Source organism: Oncorhynchus kisutch, unplaced genomic scaffold (genome assembly GCF_002021735.2).
Source record: "Oncorhynchus kisutch isolate 150728-3 unplaced genomic scaffold, Okis_V2 scaffold3549, whole genome shotgun sequence".
Taxonomy (NCBI): Eukaryota; Metazoa; Chordata; class Actinopteri; order Salmoniformes; family Salmonidae; genus Oncorhynchus; species Oncorhynchus kisutch.
Window position 1 is genome coordinate 307663 of NW_022265494.1, and position 24289 is coordinate 331951.

Here is a 24289-nt window from a genome sequence, read left to right on the forward strand (position 1 = left end):
GCACAATTGGCCTAGCAGGTTCTAACTTTGCGGCTTGGCCAGAAAGTGACAACCTTGCGTGAGGCTAAACCTGATTGTACATCTGTGTCTACGGCCAACGGTTACCAGGAGCGTCGTGTTACCTCTAACCCATTTTGACTCCGCCCCCCTCCAGCCTGAGAACCTCCTATTGGCCAGTAAGCTGAAGGGGGCGGCGGTTAAGCTAGCTGACTTTGGGCTCGCCATCGAGGTGCAGGGCGACCAACAGGCATGGTTTGGTGAGTATCGTGGAGTGGCTTCTCTCTTATGGGACGGGACAGAAAATGTGTTTTTTTCACACTACTGAGCTGAACCAAGCCGAGCTGAACTAGCCTCCACTGTAGTTTCCGGTACTGTGAGTGAAAGGCTAATGGGAAAATTAATAATGCAAGCTAGCACAGTGCGGTTCCGGTCGGGTCGGGTTGGGTCGGGTCTGCACACTAGTGTGAGTATTAGAGGACACACAAACCTGGCCTAGAATTGACCCCTAACCTCTTACCACTTTTGCATTTTCAGGGCGGTAGTTAGCCTAAAAGAAAGGTCACTGGTTCAAATCCCTGAGCTGACTAGGTGAAAATCAGTTGATTTGTTTGTCCTGTAAGTTGCTCTGGATAAGAATCACTAAACATGTAAAAAAATGTACTGATTGATCGATTTAATCAATGAATGACTCACTCAAGTAATCAATTAATTATTGCTGAAACAATTACTCAAATCAATCAATCAAACTATTGATACACTCATCCATTTATTCCCTCCCTCCCTCCCTCCCTCCCTCCCTCCCTCCCTCCCTCCCTCCCTCCCTCCCTCCCTCCCTCCCTCCCTCCCTCCCTCCCTCCCTCTCTCTCTCTCTCCCTCCCTCCCTCCCTCCCTCCCTCCCCTCCCTCCCTCCCTCTCTCCCTCCCTCCCTCCCTCCCTCCCTCCCTCCCTCCCTCCCTCCCTCCCTCCCTCCCTCCCTCCCTCCCTCCCTCTCTCCCTCCCTCCCTCTCTCCCTCTCTCCCTCCTCCCTCTCTCCCTCCCTCCCTCTCTCCCTCTCTCCCTCTCTCCCTCCCTCCCTCTCTCCCTCCCTCCCTCTCTCCCTCCTCCCTCCCTCCCTCCCTCTCTCCTCCTCCCTCCCTCCCTCCCTCCCTCTCTCTCCCTCCCTCCCTCTCTCCTCCCTCCCTCTCTCCTCTCTCCCTCCCTCCCTCTCTCCCTCCCTCCCCTCCTCTCCCTCCCTCCCTCCCTCCCTCCCTCTCTCCCTCCCTCCCTCCCTCTCTCCCTCCCTCCCTCCCTCCCTCCCTCCCTCCCTCCCTCCCTCCCTCCCTCCCTCCCTCCCCCTCCCTCCCTCCCTCCCTCCCTCTCTCCCTCCCTCCCTCCCTCTCTCCCTCCCTCCCTCCCTCCTCCCTCCCTCCCTCCCTCCCTCCCTCCCTCCTCCCTCCCTCCCTCCCTCCCTCCTCCCTCCCTCCCTCCCTCCCTCCCTCCCTCCCTCCCTCCCTCCCTCCCTCCCTCCCTCCCCTACAGGTTTTGCTGGTACACCAGGCTACCTGTCTCCAGAGGTTCTGAGAAAAGACCCATATGGGAAGCCTGTGGACATGTGGGCCTGTGGTAAACAAACAACCTTTTAATCTCTAACCTTTGACCTTTAGAACTGAACTAAATAACATACTTCTATGTGATTGTTCCAAATCATTGTTCCCTGCTGAAAGTTGGCTCAATTCCATTCAAAAAAGGGGTCAGTTTGGGGTCAAGACTGTGTTGTTTTGATCTGTGGGTGATGATAAGCGTGTGTCTTCCTGCCAGGGGTGATCCTGTACATCCTATTGGTCGGTTACCCTCCCTTCTGGGACGAGGACCAACACAGACTGTACCAGCAGATCAAGGCTGGGGCCTACGATGTGAGAACTACCAACCTCTATCTATCTCTCTGTCTGTCTGACTCTCTCCTCTCTACGACAGGAGAACTACTAACCTCTATCTCTCTGTCTGACTCTCTACGATGGGAGAACTACCAACCTCTATCTATCTCTCTGTCTGACTGACTCTCTACGATGTGAGAACTACCAACCTCTATCTCTCTATCTGTCTGTCTGTCTGTCTGTCTGTCTGTCTGTCTGTCTGTCTGTCTGTCTGTCTGTCTGTCTGTCTGTCTGTCTGTCTGTCTGTCTGTCTGTCTGTCTGTCTGTCTGTCTGTCTGTCTGTCTGTCTGTCTCTCTCTGTGTCTCTCTCTCTCTCTGTCTCTCTCTCTGTCTCTCTCTGACTCTCTCTCTCTCTGTCTCTCTGTCTCTCTCTGACTCTCTCTCTCTCTGTCTCTCTCTCTGTCTCTCTCATTCTGTCTGTCTGTCTGTCTGTCTGTCTGTCTGTCTGTCTGTCTGTCTGTCTGTCTGTCTGTCTGTCTGTCTGTCTGTCTGTCTGTCTGTCTCTCTCTCTCTCTCTGTCTCTCTCTCTCTCTCTGTCTCTCTCTCTGTCTCTCTCTGTCTCTTCACTGGTGTTGGAAATTAATGAATTGATAGACAGAATGGTGGAATGTATTGATTGATTGATGGACTGACTGATTGTGTGTAATGTGTGTCTATAGTTCCCGTCCCCAGAGTGGGACACAGTGACTCCTGATGCCAAAGACCTGATCAATAAGATGTTGACCATCAACCCCGGCAAACGCATCACCACCGCAGAGGCCCTCAAACACCCCTGGATCTGTGTATGGAAACACACATACACACACACACACACACACACACACACACACACACACACACACACACACACACACACACACACACACACACACACACACACACACACACACACACACACGCACACACACACACACACACACACACACACACACAGAAACACAAACACACAAAAACGCACACACACACAGAAACACACACACACACACAGAAACACACACACACACACACACACACACACACACACACACACACACACACACACACACACGGTTCTGGACTTATTGTGATACCTTATTATCCAAATACAGCAGACACACCACTCTAAATCCTTTGATGCCGTCTACCCTAGTTCCTTATCACAGGGGACAGTTGTAATACTCGTCACTACATCCTGAATCAGAAGGTTGCCTGGTCCGTCGCTAAAGTCCCATAGATCTCTTCATTACATCCTGAAACAGAAGGTTGTCTGGTCCATCGGTAAAGTCCCGTAGATCTCTTCATTAGTCATCACTACATCCTGAATCAGAAGGTTGTCTGGTCCTGAATCAGAAGGTTGTCTGGTCCCTCAGTAAAGTCCCGTAGATCTCTCCATTACTCATCACTACATCCTGAATCAGAAGGTTGTCTGGTCCCTCAGTAAAGTCCCGTAGATCTCTTCATTACTCATCACCTCATCCTGAATCAGAGGGTTGTCTGGTCCTGAATCAGAAGGTTGTCTGGTCCCTCGGTAAAGTCCCGTAGATCTCTTCATTAGTCATCACTACATCCTGAATCAGAAGGTTGTCTGGTCCTGAATCAGAAGGTTGTCTGGTCCCTCAGTAAAGTCCGTAGATCTCTCCATTACTCATCACTACATCCTGAATCAGAAGGTTGTCTGGTCCCTCAGTAAAGTCCCGTAGATCTCTTCATTACTCATCACTACATCCTGAATCAGAAGGTTGTCTGGTCCCTCGGTAAAGTCCCGTAGATCTCTTCATTACTCATCACTACATCCTGAATCAGAAGGTTGTCTGGTCCTGAATCAGAAGGTTGTCTGGTCCCTCGGTAAAGTCCCGTAGATCTCTCCATTACTCATCACTACATCCTGAATCAGAAGGTTGTCTGGTCCCTCAGTAAAGTCCCGTAGATCTCTCCATTACTCATCACTACATCCTGAATCAGAAGGTTGTCTGGTCCCTCAGTAACGTCCCGTAGATCTCTCCATTACTCATCACTACATCCTGAATCAGAAGGTTGTCTGGTCCCTCAGTAAAGTCCCGTAGATCTCTTCATTACATCCGGAATCAAAAGGTTGGCTGGTCCCTCGGGAAAAGTCCCGTAGATCTCTTCATTACTCATCATTACATCCTGAATCAGAAGGTTGTCTGATCCCTCAGTAAAGTCTCGTAGATCTCTTCATTACTCCCACTTTGTTTACAAACTTCCCAGTTGAAGTAAACCAATATAAGTGTTGGTTAACTCTTGAGGTCCCTCTTGTCTCCACTAAGTTAAAGGTAAATCATCCTTTTAGTTTGAGCTCTCCTCGTCTGGGTTCCCCGGTACCACTATGACAGTTTAAACCCCTAATGATAAATGAGTTCACTGAGATTTGGGTTCCCCGGTACCACTATGGCAGTTTAAACCCCTAATGATGAATGAGTTCACTGAGATTTGGGTTCTCCGGGACCACTATGACAGTTTAAACCCCTAATGATGAATGAGTTCACTGAGATTTGGGTTCCCCGGTACCACTATGGCAGTTTAAACCCCTAATGATGAATGAGTTCACTGAGATTTGGGTTCCCCGGTACAACTATGACAGTTTAAACCCCTAATGATGAATGAGTTCACTGAGATTTGGGTTCCCCGGGACCACTATGGCAGTTTAAAACCCTAATGATAAATTAGTTCACTGAGATTTGGGTTCCCCGGTACCACTATGACAGTTTAAACCCCTAATGATGAATGAGGTCACTGAGATTTGGGTTTCCCGGGACCACTATGGCAGTTTAAAACCCTAATGATGAATGAGCTCTCCTCATCTGGGTTCCCCGGGACCACTATGGCAGTTTAAACCCCTAATGATGAATGAGTTCACTGAGATTTGGGTTCCCCGGTACCACGAGGGCAGTTTAAACCCCTAATGATGAATGAGTTCACTGAGATTTGGGTTCCCCGGTACCACTATGACAGTTTAAACCCCTAATGATGAATGAGTTCACTGAGATTTGGGTTCCCCGGGACCACTATGGCAGTTTAAACCCCTAATGATGAATGAGTTCACTGAGATTTGGGTTCTCCGGGACCACTATGACAGTTTAAAACCCTAATGATGAATGAGTTCACTGAGATTTGGGTTCCCCGGGACCACTATGGCAGTTTAAACCCCTAATGATGAATGAGTTCACTGAGATTTGGGTTCCCCGGGACCACTATGGCAGTTTAAAACCCTAATGATGAATGAGTTCACTGAGATTTGGGTTCCCCGGTACCACTATGACAGTTTAAACCCCTAATGATGAATGAGTTCACTGAGATTTGGGTTCCCCGGGACCACTATGGCAGTTTAAACCCCTAATGATGAATGAGTTCACTGAGATTTGGGTCCTCCGGTACCACGACGGCAGTTTAAACCCCTAATGATTAATGAGGTCACTGAGATTTGGGTCCTCCGGTACCACGACGGCAGTTTAAACCCCTAATGATGAATGAGGTCACTGAGATTTGGGTCCTTCGGTACCACGACGGCAGTTTAAACCCCTAATGATGAATGAGTTCACTGAGATTTGGGTTCTCCGGTACCACGAGGGCAGTTTAAACCCCTAATGATGAATGAGTTCACTGAGATTTGGGTTCTCCGGTACCGCTATGACAGTTTAAAACCCTAATGATGAATGAGTTCACTGAGATTTGGGTTCTCCGGTACCACTATGACAGTTTTAAAACCCTAATGATGAATGAGTTCACTGAGATTTGGGTTCCCCGGTACCACTATGGCAGTTTAAAACCCTAATGATGAATGAGTTCACTGAGATTTGGGTTCCCCGGTAGCGCTATGACAGTTTAAACCCCTAATGATAAATGAGTTCACTGAGATTTGGGTTCCCCGGTACCACGAGGGCAGTTTAAACCCCTAATGATGAATGAGTTCACTGAGATTTGGGTTCCCCGGTACCACTATGACAGTTTAAACCCCTAATGATGAATGAGTTCACTGAGATTTGGGTTCCCCGGGACCACTATGGCAGTTTAAAACCCTAATGATGAATGAGTTCACTGAGATTTGGGTTCCCCGGGACCACTATGACAGTTTTAAACCCCTAATGATGAATGAGTTCACTGAGATTTGGGTTCCCCGGGACCACTATGGCAGTTTAAAACCCTAATGATGAATGAGTTCACTGAGATTTGGGTTCCCCGGGACCACTATGGCAGTTTAAAACCCTAATGATGAATGAGTTCACTGAGATTTGGGTTCTCCGGTACCACTATGGCAGTTTAAACCCCTAATGATGAATGAGTTCACTGAGATTTGGGTTCTCCGGTACCACGACGGCAGTTTAAAACCCCTAATAAGATTTGTAATAGTTTTGATTAAATGTAATTGAATGTATCTGTATCTGTTACTGTATCTTGTAGTTTCAATATTTGTATTGTTTATTGTATTGATCATATTGATTATTGGAATTGTTGTCCTCATGGCACCATTGGAAATGAGACCTGAGGTCTCAATGGAATCCCCTGTATCAAATAACATTCTCTTTCAATTCAACTACATTCAAGGGGCTTTATTGGCATGGGAAACGTGTGTTAACATTGCCAAAGCAAGTGGAAGTAGATAATATACAAAAGTGAAAAAACAACACAATATAAAATGAACAATAAACATGACGTTCTCTGTCTGCAGCAACGGTCCACTGTAGCTTCCATGATGCACAGACAGGAGACTGTGGAGTGTCTGAAGAAGTTCAACGCCAGGAGAAAACTCAAGGTAAAACTCCTCTTTCACTGTCCTCTGTTCTATTCAGAAACTCAAGGTGACACTCCTCTTTCACTGTCCTCTGTTCTATTCAGAAACTCAAGGGATGTGTCTCTCCCTATTCCCTATTCCCTATATCTTATTCCCTATGCCTTATTCCCTATACCCTATTCCCTATACCATATTCCCTATACCCTATTCCCTATACCCTATTCCCTATACCCTATTCACTATACCATGTACTACTGTCTACCCAGGGCTCTATACCCTATTCCCTATACTGTGCACTATTGCATACCCAGAGCTCTATTCCCTATACCTTATACCCTATTCCTTATACCCTATACCCTATTCCTTATACCCTATACCCTATTCCTTATACCCTATACCCTATTCCTTATACCGTATACCCTATTCCTTATACCCTATTCCCTATACCTTATACTCTATTCCCTATACCTTATACCCTATTCCCTATTCCTTATACCCTATACACTATTCCCTTTACCTTATACCCTATTCCCTTTTCCTTATACCCTATACCCTATTCCCTATACCCTATTACCTATACTCTATTCCCTATACCTTATACCCTATTCCCTATTCCTTATACCCTATTCCTTATACCTTATACCATATTCCCTATACCTTGTACCCTATTCCCTATTCCTTATACCATATACTCTATTCCCTATACCTTATACCCTATTCCTTATACCCTATACCCTGTTCCCTCTTCCTGATACTCTATTCCCTATACCCTATTCCCTATACCTTATACCCAATTCCATATACCCTGTACCCTATACTCTATTCCCTATTCCGTATACCTTATACCCTATTCCCTATTCCTTATTCCTTATACTCTATACCCTATTCCCTATTCCTTATACCCTATTCCCTATTCCTTATACCCTATACCCTATACCCTATTCCCTATTCCTTATACCCTATTCCCTATTCCTTATACCCTATACCCTATACCATATTCCCTATTCCCTATTCCTTATACTCTATACCCTATTCCCTATTCCTTATACCCTATTCCCTATTCCTTATACCCTATTCCCTATTCCTTATACCCTATACCCTATACCCTATTCCCTATTCCTTATACTCTATACCCTATTCCCTATTCCTTATACCCTATACCCTATACCCTATTCCCTATTCCTTATACCCTATTCCCTATTCCTTATACCCTATACCCTATACCCTATTCCCTATTCCTTATACTCTATACCCTATTCCCTATTCCTTATACCCTATTCCCTATTCCTTATACTCTATACCCTATTCCCTATTCCTTATACCCTATTCCCTATTCCTTATACTCTATACCCTATTCCCTATTCCTTATACCCTATTCCCTATTCCTTATACCCTATACCCTATACCCTATTCCCTATTCCTTATACTCTATACCCTATTCCCTATTCCTTATACCCTATGCCCTATACCCTATTCCCTATTCCCTATTCCTTATACTCTATACCCTATACCCTATTCCCTATACCCTATTCCCTATTCCTTATACTCTATACCCTATACCCTATACCCTATTCCCTATTCCTTATACCCTATTCCCTATTCCTTATACCCTATACCCTATACCCTATTCCCTATTCCTTATACTCTATACCCTATTCCCTATTCCTTATACCCTATACCCTATACCCTATACCCTATACCCTATACCCTATTCCCTATTCCTTATACTCTATACCCTATACCCTATTCCCTATTCCTTATACCCTATTCCCTATTCATTATACCCTATACCCTATTCCCTATTCCTTATACTCTATACCCTATTCCCTATTCCTTATACCCTATACCCTATTCCCTATTCCTTATACTCTATACCCTATTCCCTATTCCTTATACCCTATACCCTATACCCTATTCCCTATTCCTTATACTCTATACCCTATTCCTTATACCCTATACCCTATACCCTATTCCCTATTCCTTATACTCTATTCCTTATACCCTATTCCCTATTCCCTATTCCTTATACCCTATTCCCTATTCCCTATTCCTTATACCCTATTCCCTATTCCCTATTCCCTACTACAAGGCCCATAGATGTCTGATCAAAAGGACTTTCCAACCATTGTTCATAGTATTTAATTCTACGGTTCTGTTTCTGTTTATTATTATTGTCAAAAAGAAAATATCACACTAAATATCCTTCAATAAAAGAGTAGTGCCTTTCATAGGGAATAGGGCACCCTTTGGGATGTAGCCAAGCACACACCCTTCTCTTTCTCACCCCCCTTTCATAGGGAATAGGGCACCCTTTGGGATGTAGCCAAGCACACACCCTTCTCTTTCTCACCCCCCTTTCATAGGGAATAGGGCACCCTTTGGGATGTAGCCAAGCACACACCCTTCTTTTTCTCATCCCCCTTTCATAGGGAATAGGGCACCCTTTGGGATGTAGCCAAGCACACACCCTTCTCTTTCTCACCCCCCTTTCATAGGGAATAGGGCACCCTTTGGGATGTAGCCAAGCACACACCCTTCTCTTTCTCACCCCCCTTTCATAGGGAATAGGGCACCCTTTGGGATGTAGCCAAGCACACACCCTTCTCTTTCTCACCCCCCTTTTATAGGGAATAGGGCACCCTTTGGGATGTAGCCAAGTACACACCCTTCTCTTTCTCACCCCCCTTTCATAGGGAATAGGGCACCCTTTGGGATGTAGCCAAGCACACACCCTTCTCTTTCTCACCCCCCTTTCATAGGGAATAGGGCACCCTTTGGGATGTAGCCAAGCACACACCCTTCTCTTTCTCACTCCCCTTTCATAGGGAATAGGGCACCCTTTGGGATGTAGCCAAGCACACACCCTTCTCTTTCTCACCCCCCTTTCATAGGGAATAGGGCACCCTTTGGGATGTAGCCAAGCACACACCCTTCTCTTTCTCACCCCCCTTTCATAGGGAATAGGGCACCCTTTGGGATGTAGCCAAGCACACATCCTTCTCTTTCTCACCCCCCTTTCATAGGGAATAGGGCACCCTTTGGGATGTAGCCAAGCACACACCCTTCTCTTTCTCACCCCCCTTTCATAGGGAATAGGGCACCCTTTGGGATGTAGCCAAGCACACACCCTTCTCTTTCTCACCCCCCTTTTATAGGGAATAGGGCACCCTTTGGGATGTAGCCAAGCACACACCCTTCTCTTTCTCACCCCCCTTTCATAGGGAATAGGGCACCCTTTGGGATGTAGCCAAGCACACACCCTTCTCTTTCTCACCCCCCTTTTATAGGGAATAGGGCACCCTTTGGGATGTAGCCAAGCACACACCCTTCTCTTTCTCACCCCCCTTTCATAGGGAATAGGGCACCCTTTGGGATGTAGCCAAGCACACACCCTTCTCTTTCTCACCCCCCTTTTATAGGGAATAGGGCACCCTTTGGGATGTAGCCAAGCACACACCCTTCTCTTTCTCACCCCCCTTTCATAGGGAATAGGGCACCCTTTGGGATGTAGCCAAGCACACACCCTTCTCTTTCTCACCCCCCTTTCATAGGGAATAGGGCACCCTTTGGGATGTAGCCAAGCACACACCCTTCTCTTTCTCACCCCCCTTTCATAGGGAATAGGGCACCCTTTGGGATGTAGCCAAGCACACACCCTTCTCTTTCTCACCCCCCTTTCATAGGGAATAGGGCACCCTTTGGGATGTAGCCAAGCACACACCCTTCTCTTTCTCACCCCCCTTTCATAGGGAATAGGGCACCCTTTGGGATGTAGCCAAGCACACACCCTTCTCTTTCTCACCCCCCTTTTATAGGGAATAGGGCACCCTTTGGGATGTAGCCAAGCACACACCCTTCTCTTTCTCACCCCCCTTTCGTAGGGAATAGGGCACCCTTTGGGATGTAGCCAAGCACACACCCTTCTCTTTCTCACCCCCCTTTCATAGGGAATAGGGCATCCTTTGGGATGTAGCCAAGCACACACCCTTCTCTTTCTCACCCCCCTTTCATAGGGAATAGGGCACCCTTTGGGATGTAGCCAAGCACACACCCTTCTCTTTCTCACCCCCCTTTCATAGGGAATAGGGCACCCTTTGGGATGTAGCCAAGCACACATCCTTCTCTTTCTCACCCCCCTTTCATAGGGAATAGGGCACCCTTTGGGATGTAGCCAAGCACACACCCTTCTCTTTCTCACCCCCCTTTCATAGGGAATAGGGCACCCTTTGGGATGTAGCCAAGCACACACCCTTCTCTTTCTCACCCCCCTTTCATAGGGAATAGGGCACCCTTTGGGATGTAGCCAAGCACACATCCTTCTCTTTCTCACCCCCCTTTCATAGGGAATAGGGCACCCTTTGGGATGTAGCCAAGCACACACCCTTCTCTTTCTCACCCCCCTTTCATAGGGAATAGGGCACCCTTTGGGATGTAGCCAAGCACACACCCTTCTCTTTCTCACCCCCCTTTCATAGGGAATAGGGCACCCTTTGGGATGTAGCCAAGCACACACCCTTCTCTTTCTCACCCCCCTTTCATAGGGAATAGGGCACCCTTTGGGATGTAGCCAAGCACACACCCTTCTCTTTCTCACCCCCCTTTCATAGGGAATAGGGCACCCTTTGGGATGTAGCCAAGCACACACCCTTCTCTTTCTCACCCCCCTTTCATAGGGAATAGGGCACCCTTTGGGATGTAGCCAAGCACACACCCTTCTCTTTCTCACCCCCCTTTCATAGGGAATAGGGCACCCTTTGGGATGTAGCCAAGCACACACCCTTCTCTTTCTCACCCCCCTTTCATAGGGAATAGGGCACCCTTTGGGATGTAGCCAAGCACACACCCTTCTCTTTCTCACCCCCCTTTCATAGGGAATAGGGCACCCTTTGTGATGTAGCCAAGCACACACCCTTCTCTTTCTCACCCCCCTTTCATAGGGAATAGGGCACCCTTTGGGATGTAGCCAAGCACACACCCTTCTCTTTCTCACCCCACTTTCATAGGGAATAGGGCACCCTTTGGGATGTAGCCAAGCACACACCCTTCTCTTTCTCACCCCCCTTTTATAGGGAATAGGGCACCCTTTGGGATGTAGCCAAGCACACACCCTTCTCTTTCTCACGCCCCTTTCATAGGTAATAGGGCACCCTTTGGGATGTAGCCAAGCACACACCCTTCTCTTTCTCACCCCCCTTTTATAGGGAATAGGGCACCCTTTGGGATGTAGCCAAGCACACACCCTTCTCTTTCTCACCCCCCTTTCCACCTGCTTTGAAATGATCAGCCCTTCAGTAGAGACTATACTTCCACTGCTGTTGTCTGGTGAAATGATCAGCCCTCCAGTAGAGACTGTAGTACCACTGCTGTTGTCTGGTGAAATGATCAGCCCTTCAGTAGAGACTATACTTCCACTGCTGTTGAAATGATCAGTCCTTCAGTAGAGACTATAGTACCACTGCTGTTGTCTGGTGAAATGATCAGCCCTTCAGTAGAGACTATAGTCGCACTGCTGTTGAAATGATCAGCCCTTCAGTAGAGACTATACTACCACTGCTGTTGAAATGATAAGCCCTTCAGTAGAGACTGTAGTACCACTGCTGTTGAAATGATCAGCCCTTCAGTAGAGACTATACTACCACTGCTATTGAAATGATCAGCCCTTCAGTAGAGACTATACAACCACTGCTGTTGTCTGGTGAAATGATCAGTCCTTCAGTAGAGACTATACTACCACTGCTGTTGTCTGGTGAAATGATCAGCCCTTCAGTAGAGACTATAGTACCACTGCTGTTGTCTGGTGAAATGATCAGCCCTTCAGTAGAGACTATACTACCACTGCTGTTGAAATGATCAGCCCTTCAGTAGAGACTATACTACCACTGCTGTTGAAATGATCAGCCCTTCAGTAGAGACTATACTACCACTGCTGTTGAAATGATCAGCCCTTCAGTAGAGACTATACTACCACTGCTGTTGAAATGATCAGCCCTTCAGTAGAGACTATACTACCACTGCTGTTGAAATGATCAGCCCTTCAGTAGAGACTATACTACCACTGCTGTTGAAATGATCAGCCCTTCAGTAGAGACTATACTACCACTGCTGTTGTCTGGTGAAATGATCAGTCCTTCAGTAGAGACTATACTACCACTGCTGTTGTCTGTTGAAATGACCAGTCCTTCAGTAGAGACTATAGTACCACTGCTGTTGTCTGGTGAAATGATCAGTCCTTCAGTAGAGACTATGCTACCACTGCGGTTTGAAATGATCAGCCCTTCAGTAGAGACTATAGTACCACTGCTGTTGTCTGTTGAAATGACCAGTCCTTCAGTAGAGACTATAGTACCACTGCTGTTGTCTGGTGAAATGATCAGCCCTTCAGTAGAGACTATAGTACCACTGCTGTTGAAATGATCAGCCCTTCAGTAGAGACTATAGTACCACTGCTGTTGACTGGAGAAATGATCAGCCCTTCAGTAGAGACTATAGTACCACTGCTGTTGACTGGTGAAATGATCATCCCTTCAGTAGAGACTATAGTAACACTGCTGTTGACTGGTGAAATGATCATCCCTTCAGTAGAGACTATAGTAACACTGCTGTTGACAGGTGAAATGATCATCCCTTCAGTAGAGACTATAGTACCACTGCTGTCTGTTTGAAATGATCAGCACTTCAGTAGAGACTATAGTACCACTGCTGTTGAAATGATCAGCCCTTCAGTAGAGACTATACTACCACTGCTGTTGAAATGATCAGCCCTTCAGTAGAGACTATACTACCACTGCTGTTGAAATGATCAGCCCTTCAGTAGAGACTATACTACCACTGCTGTTGAAATGATCAGCCATTCAGTAGAGACTATAGTACCAGCGCTGTTTGAAATGATCAGCCCTTCAGTAGAGACTATAGTACCACTGCTGTTGTCTGGTGAAATGATCAGCCCTTCAGTAGAGACTATAGTACCACTGCTGTTGAAATGATCAGCCCTTCAGTAGAGACTATAGTACCACTGCTGTTGAAATGATCAGCCCTTCAGTAGAGACTATAGTACCACTGCTGTTGAAATGATCAGCCCTTCAGTAGAGACTATAGTACCACTGCTGTTGAAATGATCAGCCCTTCAGTAGAGACTATACTACCACTGCTATTGAAATTATCAGCCCTTCAGTAGAGACTATACTACCACTGCTGTTGTGTGGTGAAATGATCAGCCCTTCAGTAGAGACTGTAGTACCACTGCTGTTGAAATGATCAGCCCTTCAGTAGAGACTATAATACCACTGCTGTTGTCTGGTGAAATGATCAGCCCTTCAGTAGAGACTATAATACCACTGCTGTTGTCTGGTGAAATGATCAGCCCTTCAGTAGAGACTATACTACCACTGCTGTTGTCTGGTGAAATGATCAGCCCTTCAGTAGAGACTATACTACCACTGCTGTTGAAATGATCAGCCCTTCAGTAGAGACTATACTACCACTGCTGTTGAAATGATCAGCCCTTCAGTAGAGACTATACTACCACTGCTGTTGAAATGATCAGCCATTCAGTAGAGACTATAGTACCACTGCTGCTGTGTGGTGAAATGATCAGCCCTTCAGTAGAGACTATAGTACCACTGCTGTTGACTGGAGAAATGATCAGCCCTTCAGTAGAGACTATAGTACCACTGCTGTTGACTGGTGAAATGATCATCCCTTCAGTAGAGACTATAGTAACACTGCTGTTGACTGGTGAAATGATCATCCCTTCAGTAGAGACTATAGTAACACTGCTGTTGACAGGTGAAATGATCATCCCTTCAGTAGAGACTATAGTACCACTGCTGTCTGTTTGAAATGATCAGCCCTTCAGTAGAGACTATAGTACCACTGCTGTTGAAATGATCAGCCCTTCAGTAGAGACTATACTACCACTGCTGTTGAAATGATCAGCCCTTCAGTAGAGACTATACTACCACTGCTGTTGAAATGATCAGCCCTTCAGTAGAGACTATACTACCACTGCTGTTGAAATGATCAGCCATTCAGTAGAGACTATAGTACCAGCGCTGTTTGAAATGATCAGCCCTTCAGTAGAGACTATAGTACCACTGCTGTTGTCTGGTGAAATGATCAGCCCTTCAGTAGAGACTATAGTACCACTGCTGTTGAAATGATCAGCCCTTCAGTAGAGACTATAGTACCACTGCTGTTGAAATGATCAGCCCTTCAGTAGAGACTATAGTACCACTGCTGTTGAAATGATCAGCCCTTCAGTAGAGACTATACTACCACTGCTATTGAAATTATCAGCCCTTCAGTAGAGACTATACTACCACTGCTGTTGTGTGGTGAAATGATCAGCCCTTCAGTAGAGACTGTAGTACCACTGCTGTTGAAATGATCAGCCCTTCAGTAGAGACTATAATACCACTGCTGTTGTCTGGTGAAATGATCAGCCCTTCAGTAGAGACTATAATACCACTGCTGTTGTCTGGTGAAATGATCAGCCCTTCAGTAGAGACTATACTACCACTGCTGTTGTCTGGTGAAATGATCAGCCCTTCAGTAGAGACTATACTACCACTGCTGTTGAAATGATCAGCCCTTCAGTAGAGACTATACTACCACTGCTGTTGAAATGATCAGCCCTTCAGTAGAGACTATACTACCACTGCTGTTGAAATGATCAGCCATTCAGTAGAGACTATAGTACCACTGCTGCTGTGTGGTGAAATGATCAGCCCTTCAGTAGAGACTATAGTACCACTGCTGTTGACTGGAGAAATGATCAGCCCTTCAGTAGAGACTATAGTACCACTGCTGTTGACTGGTGAAATGATCATCCCTTCAGTAGAGACTATAGTAACACTGCTGTTGACTGGTGAAATGATCATCCCTTCAGTAGAGACTATAGTAACACTGCTGTTGACAGGTGAAATGATCATCCCTTCAGTAGAGACTATAGTACCACTGCTGTCTGTTTGAAATGATCAGCCCTTCAGTAGAGACTATAGTACCACTGCTGTCTGTTTGAAATGATCAGCCCTTCAGTAGAGACTATAGTACCACTGCTGTTGACTGGTGAAATGATCAGCCCTTCAGTAGAGACTATAGTACCACTGCTGTTGACTGGTGAAATGATCAGCCCTTCAGTAGAGACTATAGTAACACTGCTGTTGTCTGGTGAAATGATCAGTCCTTCAGTAGAGACCATACTACCACTGCTGTCTATTTGAAATGATCAGCCCTTCAGTAGAGACTATAGTACCACTGCTGTTGACTGGTGAAATGATCAGTCCTTCAGTAGAGACTATAGTACCAGCGCTGTTTGAAATGATCAGCCCTTCAGTAGAGACTATAGTACCACTGCTGTTGACTGGTGAAATGATCAGTCCTTCAGTAGAGACTATAGTACCAGCGCTGTTTGAAATGATCAGTCCTTCAGTAGAGACCATACTACCACTGCTGTTCTTCTTCTCTCTTTTTATTAGCATTTCTCTTTTCTAAAAATCTTTAATTAGTGAATTGCTCTCTCTTCCCCTCCTCTTTCTGCTCTCTCCTCCCCTGCTCTTTTCTGCTCTCTCCCCCCCTGCTCTTTTCTGCTCTCTCCTCCCCTCCTCTTTTCTGCTCTCTCCTCCCCTCCTCTTTTCTGCTCTCTCCTCCCCTCCTCTTTTCTGCTCTCTCCTCCCCTCTATTCTGCTCTCTCCTCCTGCTCTTTTCTGCTCTCTCCTCCCCTCTATTCTGCTCTCTCCTCCCCTCCTCTTTTCTGCTCTCTCCTCCCCTCCTCTTTTCTGCTCTCTCCTCCCCTCCTCTTTTCTGCTCTCCATCCTTCCCTCTTTCTGCTCTCTCCTCCCCTGCTCTTTTCTGCTCTCTCCTCCACTCCTCTTTTCTGCTCTCTCCTCCCCTCCTCTTTTCTGCTCTCTCCTCCCCTCCTCTTTTCTGCTCTCTCCTCCCCTCCTCTTTTCTGCTCTCTCTTCCACTCCTCTTTTCTGCTCTCTCTTCCACTCCTCTTTTCTGCTCTCTCCTCCCCTGCTCTTTTCTGCTCTCTCTTCCCCTCCTCTTTTCTGCTCTCTCCTCCCCTACTCTTTTCTGCTCTCTCTTCCCCTCCTCTTTTCTGCTCTCTCCTCCCCTCCTCTTTTCTGCTCTCTCCTCCACTCCTCTTTTCTGCTCTCTCTTCCACTGCTCTTTTCTGCTCTCTCCTCCCCTGCTCTTTTCTGCTCTCCATCCTTCCCTCCTTTCTTTCTGTCCCCTCCACTCTTTCAGGGAGCCATTTTGACCACTCTGCTGGTAACAAAAAACTTCTCAGGTACGTCCTTCTCTCTCTGTCTCTCTCGCTCTGCCTCTCTCTGTCTCTCTCGCTCTGCCTCTCTCTCTGTCTGTCTCTCTGTCTTTCTCTCTCTCTCTCTCTGTCTCTCTTTCTGTCTCTCTCCCTTTCTGTCTCTCTCTGTCTCTCTCTCTGTCCTCTCTCTGTCTCTTTCTCTCTCTTTCTCTCTCTCTCTCTCTCTCTCTCTTTCTCTCTGTCTCTCTCTCTGTCTCTCTCTCTGTCCTTTGCTCTCTCTCTGTTCTCTCCCTCTGTCTCTCTTTCTCTCTGTCTCCTTCTCTCACTTTGTCTCTGTCTCTCTCTCTGTCCTTTGCTCTCTCTCTGTTCTCTCCCTCTGTCTCTCTCTCTGTCTCTCTCTCTCTGTCTCTCTCTGTCCTCTCTCTGTCTCTTTCTGTCTCTTTCTCTCTGTCTCTCTCTCTCTCTGTCCTTTCTCTCTGTCCTTTGCTCTCTCTCTGTTCTCTCCCTCTGTCTCTCTCTCTGTCTCTCTCTCTGTCTCTCTCTGTCCTCTCTCTGTCTCTTTCTCTCTCTTTCTCTCTGTCTCTCTCTCTCTCTCTGTCCTTTCTCTCTGTCCTTTGCTCTCTCTCTGTTCTCTCCCTCTCTGTTCTCTCCCTCTCTGTCTCTCTGTCTCTCTCTCTCTCTGTGTGTATAAAACTCCAAAAGTAATTTCACTTTACTACTCATATCTGGCTGTTTTGCAGTTATTTTGATTCATGTTTTTCTTTAGAATTAAATAATCAGATTTATTTTTTCTTTACAATTAATCATTTTCTTCTTTTTAATTGTTTTTTTAAAATTTCTTTACGTCCTTTGTTTGGGATGTGGTACCCTCGAAGGTAAGAACTCACTTCCTCTCCGTCAGCCAATCAGTGGCCAGTGTTTCATGTCACTTCCTCTCTGTCAGCCAATCAGTGGCCAGGGCCTCATGTCACACCCTTTGTCGGTACTCTTATACCCCTTTCACACAATATCGGGCCGATCCCAAACCAAACTGTGCTGGCTCTGATATTTTCTTGGCACATTGTCTCTTGTCGGCACGGTTACAGTAACTATGGAGGATGCGTAACCAGGCCGGCTCAGTACAGCTTGGTTTGGTTCGACTCCGTAGTGTGAAAATTCCCTTTTAAGACATCTTGATTTTATAATAGTACATTCGTGAATGTAGTATATGTATATATATATATACACATTGTATTGGGAAGCAGATCCCTTGACTTTATCCACATTTTGCCTTATTCTAAAATGGATTTAATTGTTGTTTTTCAATCTACACACAATACCCCATAATAACAAAGCAAAAATGTATGTTAAAAAGACAACTGAAATCTTGTTTCTCCTGTGGTCTGAGAGTCCTTTTGGTGCCTTTTGGCAAACTCCAAGCAGGCTGTCATGTGCCTTTTACTGAGGACTGGCTTCCATCTGGCCACTCTATCATAAAGGCCTGATTGGTGGAGTGCTGCAGAAATGGTTGTCCTTCTGGAAGGTTCTCCCATCTCCACAGAGGAACTCTGGAGCTCTGTCAGAGTGACCATCGTGTTCTTGGTCACCTCCCTGACCAAGGATCCCTTCACCGCCGACTGGCCAGTTTGGCCGGGGTGGTTGCAAACTTCTTCCATTTCAGAATGATGGAGGCCACTGTGTTCTTGGGGGACATTCAATGCTGCAGAAATGTTTTGGTACCCTTCCCCAGATCTGTGCCTCGACACAATCCTGTCTCGGAGCTCTACAGACAATTCCTTCAGACCTCATGGTTTGGTTTTTGCTCTGACATGCACTGTCAACTGTGGGACCTTATATAGACAGGTGTGTGCCTTTCCAAATCATGTCCAATCAATTGAATTTACCACAGGTGGACTCCAATCAAGTTGTAGAAACATCTCAAGGATGATCAACGGAAACAGGAAGCACCTGAGATCAATGTCTCATAACAAAGGGTCTGAATACTGATGTAAATACGGCATCTGTTTATAATTTTTTATACATTTGCAAACATTTCTAAAAATCTATTTTCACTTTGCCATTATGGGGTATTGTGTGCAGATTGCTGAGGATTTTTGAAATGTAATACATTTTAGAATAAGACTGTAACCTAACAAAATATGGAAAAAGTGAAGGGGTCTGAATACTTTCCGAATGCCCTGTATATAAACAGGATGTTGTGAATACAGTATATTCACATCCACAGAATACTTAATGTAGTATATATACAATATATATGCAGTATATTATGAATAGCGAATATAGTACATTCACATCCACAGAATACTTAATGTAGTATATATACAGTATATGCAGTATATTATGAATAGTGAATATAGTACATTCACAGAATACTTCATGTAGTGTATATATATATATAGTATATAAATAGTATATAATGCATCATGTAGAATATATACAGTATATTATGAATAGTGAATATAGTACATTCACAGAATACTTCATGTAGTGTATATATATATATATATAGTATATAAATAGTATATAATGCATCATGTAGAATATATACAGTATGTTATGAATAGTGAATATAGTACATTCACATTCACAGAATACGTAATGTAGTATATATACAGTATATATGCAGTATATTATGAATAGTGAATATAGTATATTCACATCCACAGAATACGTAATGTAGTATATATACAGTATATATGCAGTATATTATGAATAGTGAATATAGTACATTCACATTCACAGAATACGTAATGTAGTATATATACAGTATATATGCAGTATATTATGAATAGTGAATATAGTACATTCACATCCACAGAATACTTAATGTAGTATATACTATCTGTAGAATATGTTGTAGCATGACGATGCAGATGCATGCAATGATTTAATACCATGACTTTAATCCTGACTTTAATACTGACTTTAATACCATGACTTTATTACTGACTTTAATACTGACTTTAATACCATGACTTTAATACCGACTTTATTACTGACTTTAATACTGACTTTAATACTGACTTTAATACTGACTTTAATACTGACTTTAATACTGACTTTAATACTGACTTTAATACTGACTTTATTACTGACTTTAATACTGACTTTAATACTGACTTTAATACTGACTTTATTACTGACTTTAATACTGACTTTAATACTGACTTTAATACTGACTTTAATACTGACTTTATTACTGACTTTAATACTGACTTTAATACTGACTTTAATACTGACTTTAATACTGACTTTATTACTGACTTTAATACTGACTTTAATACTGACTTTAATACTGACTTTAATACTGACTTTATTACTGACTTTAATACTGACTTTAATACCATGACTTTATTACTGACTTTATTACTGACTTTAATACCATGACTCTAATACCATGACTTTAATACCATGACTTTAATACCATGACTTTAATACCATGACTTTAATACCATGACTTTAATACCATGACTTTAATATCATGACTTTAATACCATGACTTTAATACCATGACTTTAATACTGACTTTAATCCTGACTTTATTACCATGACTTTAATACCATGACTTTAATACCATTACTTTATTACCATGACTTTAATACTGACTTTAATACCATGACTTTATTACTGACTTTAATACTGACTTTATTACTGACTTTAATACTGACTTTAATACTGACTTTAATACTGACTTTAATACTGACTTTATTACTGACTTTAATACTGACTTTAATACTGACTTTAATACTGACTTTAATACTGACTTTATTACTGACTTTAATACTGACTTTAATACCATGACTTTATTACTGACTTTATTACTGACTTAATACCATGACTCTAATACCATGACTTTAATACCATGACTTTAATACCATGACTTTAATACCATGACTTTAATACCATGACTTTAATACCATGACTTTAATACCATGACTTTAATATCATGACTTTAATACCATGACTTTAATACCATGACTTTAATACTGACTTTAATCCTGACTTTATTACCATGACTTTAATACCATGACTTTAATACCATGACTTTAATACCATGACTTTAATACTGACTTTAATACCATGACTTTATTACTGACTTTAATACTGACTTTAATACCATGACTTTAATACCATGACTTTAATACCATGACTTTAATACTGACTTTAATACCATGACTTTAATACCATGACTTTAATACCATTACTTTATTACTGACTTTAATACTGACTTTAATACTGACTTTAATACCATGACTTTATTACTGACTTTAATACTGACTTAATACTGACTTTAATACCATGACTTTAATACCATGACTTTAATACCATGACTTAATTACTGACTTTAATACCATGACTTTATTACTGACTTTAATACTGACTTAATACCATGACTTTTATTACTGACTTAATACCATGACTTTAATACCATGAATTTAATACCATGACTTTTAATACTGACTTTAATACCATGACTTAATACCATGACTTTAATACCATGACTTTTATTACTACTTTAATACTGACTTTTAATACTGACTTAATACTGACTTTAATACCATGACTTTAATACTGACTTTAATACCATGACTTAATACCATGACTTTAATACCATGAACTTTAATACGGACTTTAATACTGACTTTAATACCATGACTTTAATACCCATGACTTTAATACCATTACTTTAATACCATTACTTTAATACTGACTTTAATACCATGACTTTAATACCATGACTTTAATACCATGACTTTAATACCATGACTTTAATACCATGACTTAATACTGACTTTAATACCCATGACTTTAATACCATGACTTTAATACCATGACTTTAATACCATGACTTTATACTGACTTAATACCATGACTTTAATACCGACTTTATTACTGACTTTAATACTGACTTTAATACTGACTTTAATACTGACTTTAATACTGACTTTATTACTGACTTAATACTGACTTTAATACTGACTTTAATACTGACCTTTATTACTGACTTTAATACTGACTTTAATACTGACTTTAATACTGACTTATTACTGACTTTAATACTGACTTTAATACTGACTTTAATACTGACTTTATTACTGACTTTAATACTGACTTTAATACTGACTTTAATACTGACTTTAATACTGACTTTATTACTGACTTTAATACTGTCTTTAATACTGACTTTAATACTGACTTTAATACTGACTTTATTACTGACTTTAATACTGACTTAATACTGACTTTAATACTGACTTTAATACTGACTTTAATACTGACTTTATTACTGACTTTAATACTGACTTTAATACCATGACTTTATACTGACTTTAATACCATGACTTTAATACCATGACTTTATTCCATGACTTTAATACGGACTTTAATACTGACTTTAATACCATGACTTTAATACCATGACTTTAATACCATTACTTTAATACCATTACTTTAATACTGACTTTAATACCATGACTTTAATACTGACTTTATACCATGACTTTAAATACCATGACTTAATACCATGACTTTAATACCATGACTTTAATACTGACTTTAATACCATGACTTTAATACCGACTTATTACTGACTTTAATACTGACTTTAATACTGACTTTAATACTGACTTTAATCACTGACTTTATTACTGACTTTAATACTGACTTTATACTGACTTTTAACTATAATGACTTTAATACTTTATTACTGACTTTAATACTGACTTTAATACTGACTTTAATACTGACTTTATTACTGACTTTAATACTGACTTTAATACTGACTTTAATACTGACTTTAATACTGACTTTATTACTGACTTTAATACTGTCTTTAATACTGACTTTAATACTGACTTTAATACTGACTTTATTACTGACTTTAATACTGACTTTAATACTGACTTTAATACTGACTTTAATACTGACTTTAATACTGACTTTAATACTGACTTTAATACTGACTTTAATACTGACTTTATTACTGACTTTAATACTGACTTTAATACCATGACTTTATTACTGACTTTAATACCATGACTCTAATACCATGACTTTAATACCATGACTTTAATACCATGACTTTAATACCATGACTTTAATACCATGACTTTAATACCATGACTTTAATACCATGACTTTAATATCATGACTTTAATACCATGACTTTAATACCATGACTTTAATACTGACTTTAATCCTGACTTTATTACCATGACTTTAATACCATGACTTTAATACCATGACTTTAATACTGACTTTAATACCATGACTTTAATACCATGACTTTAATACCATGACTTTAATACCATTACTTTAATACCATGACTTTAATACTGACTTTAATACCATGACTTTAATACCATGACTTTAATACCATGACTTTAATACCATGACTTTAATACCAGGACTTTAATACCATGACTTTAATACTGACTTTAATACCATGACTTTAATACCATGACTTTAATACCATGACTTTAATACTGACTTTAATACCATGACTTTAATACCATGACTTTAATACCATGACTTTAATACTGACTTTAATACCATGACTTTAATACTGACTTTGATACCATGACTTTAATACCATGACTTTAATACCATGACTTTAATACTGACTTTAATACCATGACTTTAATACCATGACTTTAATACCATGACTTTAATACCATGACTTTAATACCATGACTTTAATACCATGACTTTAATACCATGACTTTAATACCATGACTTTAATACTGACTTTAATACCATGACTTTAATACCATGACTTTAATACCATGACTTTAATACTGACTTTAATAACATGACTTTAATACCATGACTTTAATACCATGACTTTAATACCATGACTTTAATACCATGACTTTAATACTGACTTTAATACCATGACTTTAATACCATGACTTTAATACCATGACTTTAATACTGACTTTAATACCATGACTTTAATACTGACTTTAATACTGACTTTAATACCATGACTTTAATACCATTACTTTAATACCATGACTTTAATACCATGACTTTAATACCATGACTTTAATACCATGACTTTAATATCATGACTTTAATACCATTACTTTAATACCATTACTTTAATACCATGACTTTAATACTGACTTTAATACTGACTTTAATACCATGACTTTAATACCATGACTTTAATACCATGACTTTAATACCATGACCTGCTTGTTTCAAAACGGTTCCTTTTGTTTTGAGTGTAATGAACACAGCCCTGTTGCACTCTGGAGGCTGTCTGTCTCTGTGAGAAACACTGGTGTTAATCTCTCTCTCTCTCTCTTCCTCTTTCTCTCTCTCTCTCTCTTCCCCCCTTCCTCTCTCTCACTTTCTCTCTTCCTCTCTCTCTCTCTT

At 42.2% G+C, this 24289-nt stretch overlaps 1 protein-coding gene across 1 annotated transcript in view; it reads left to right on the forward strand.

Moving 5' to 3' along the window:
* The window catches only part of LOC116352972 (calcium/calmodulin-dependent protein kinase type II delta 2 chain), a gene marked incomplete in the record, with an annotated part of 70112 nt that overhangs the window by 11269 nt on the left and 34554 nt on the right, over positions 1-24289 (forward strand). The window contains 6 exon segments of the mRNA XM_031820613.1: positions 155-257; positions 1519-1602; positions 1798-1892; positions 2573-2695; positions 6580-6663; positions 16891-16933. Of these exon segments, the coding sequence (XP_031676473.1) occupies positions 155-257; positions 1519-1602; positions 1798-1892; positions 2573-2695; positions 6580-6663; positions 16891-16933 (532 nt within the window).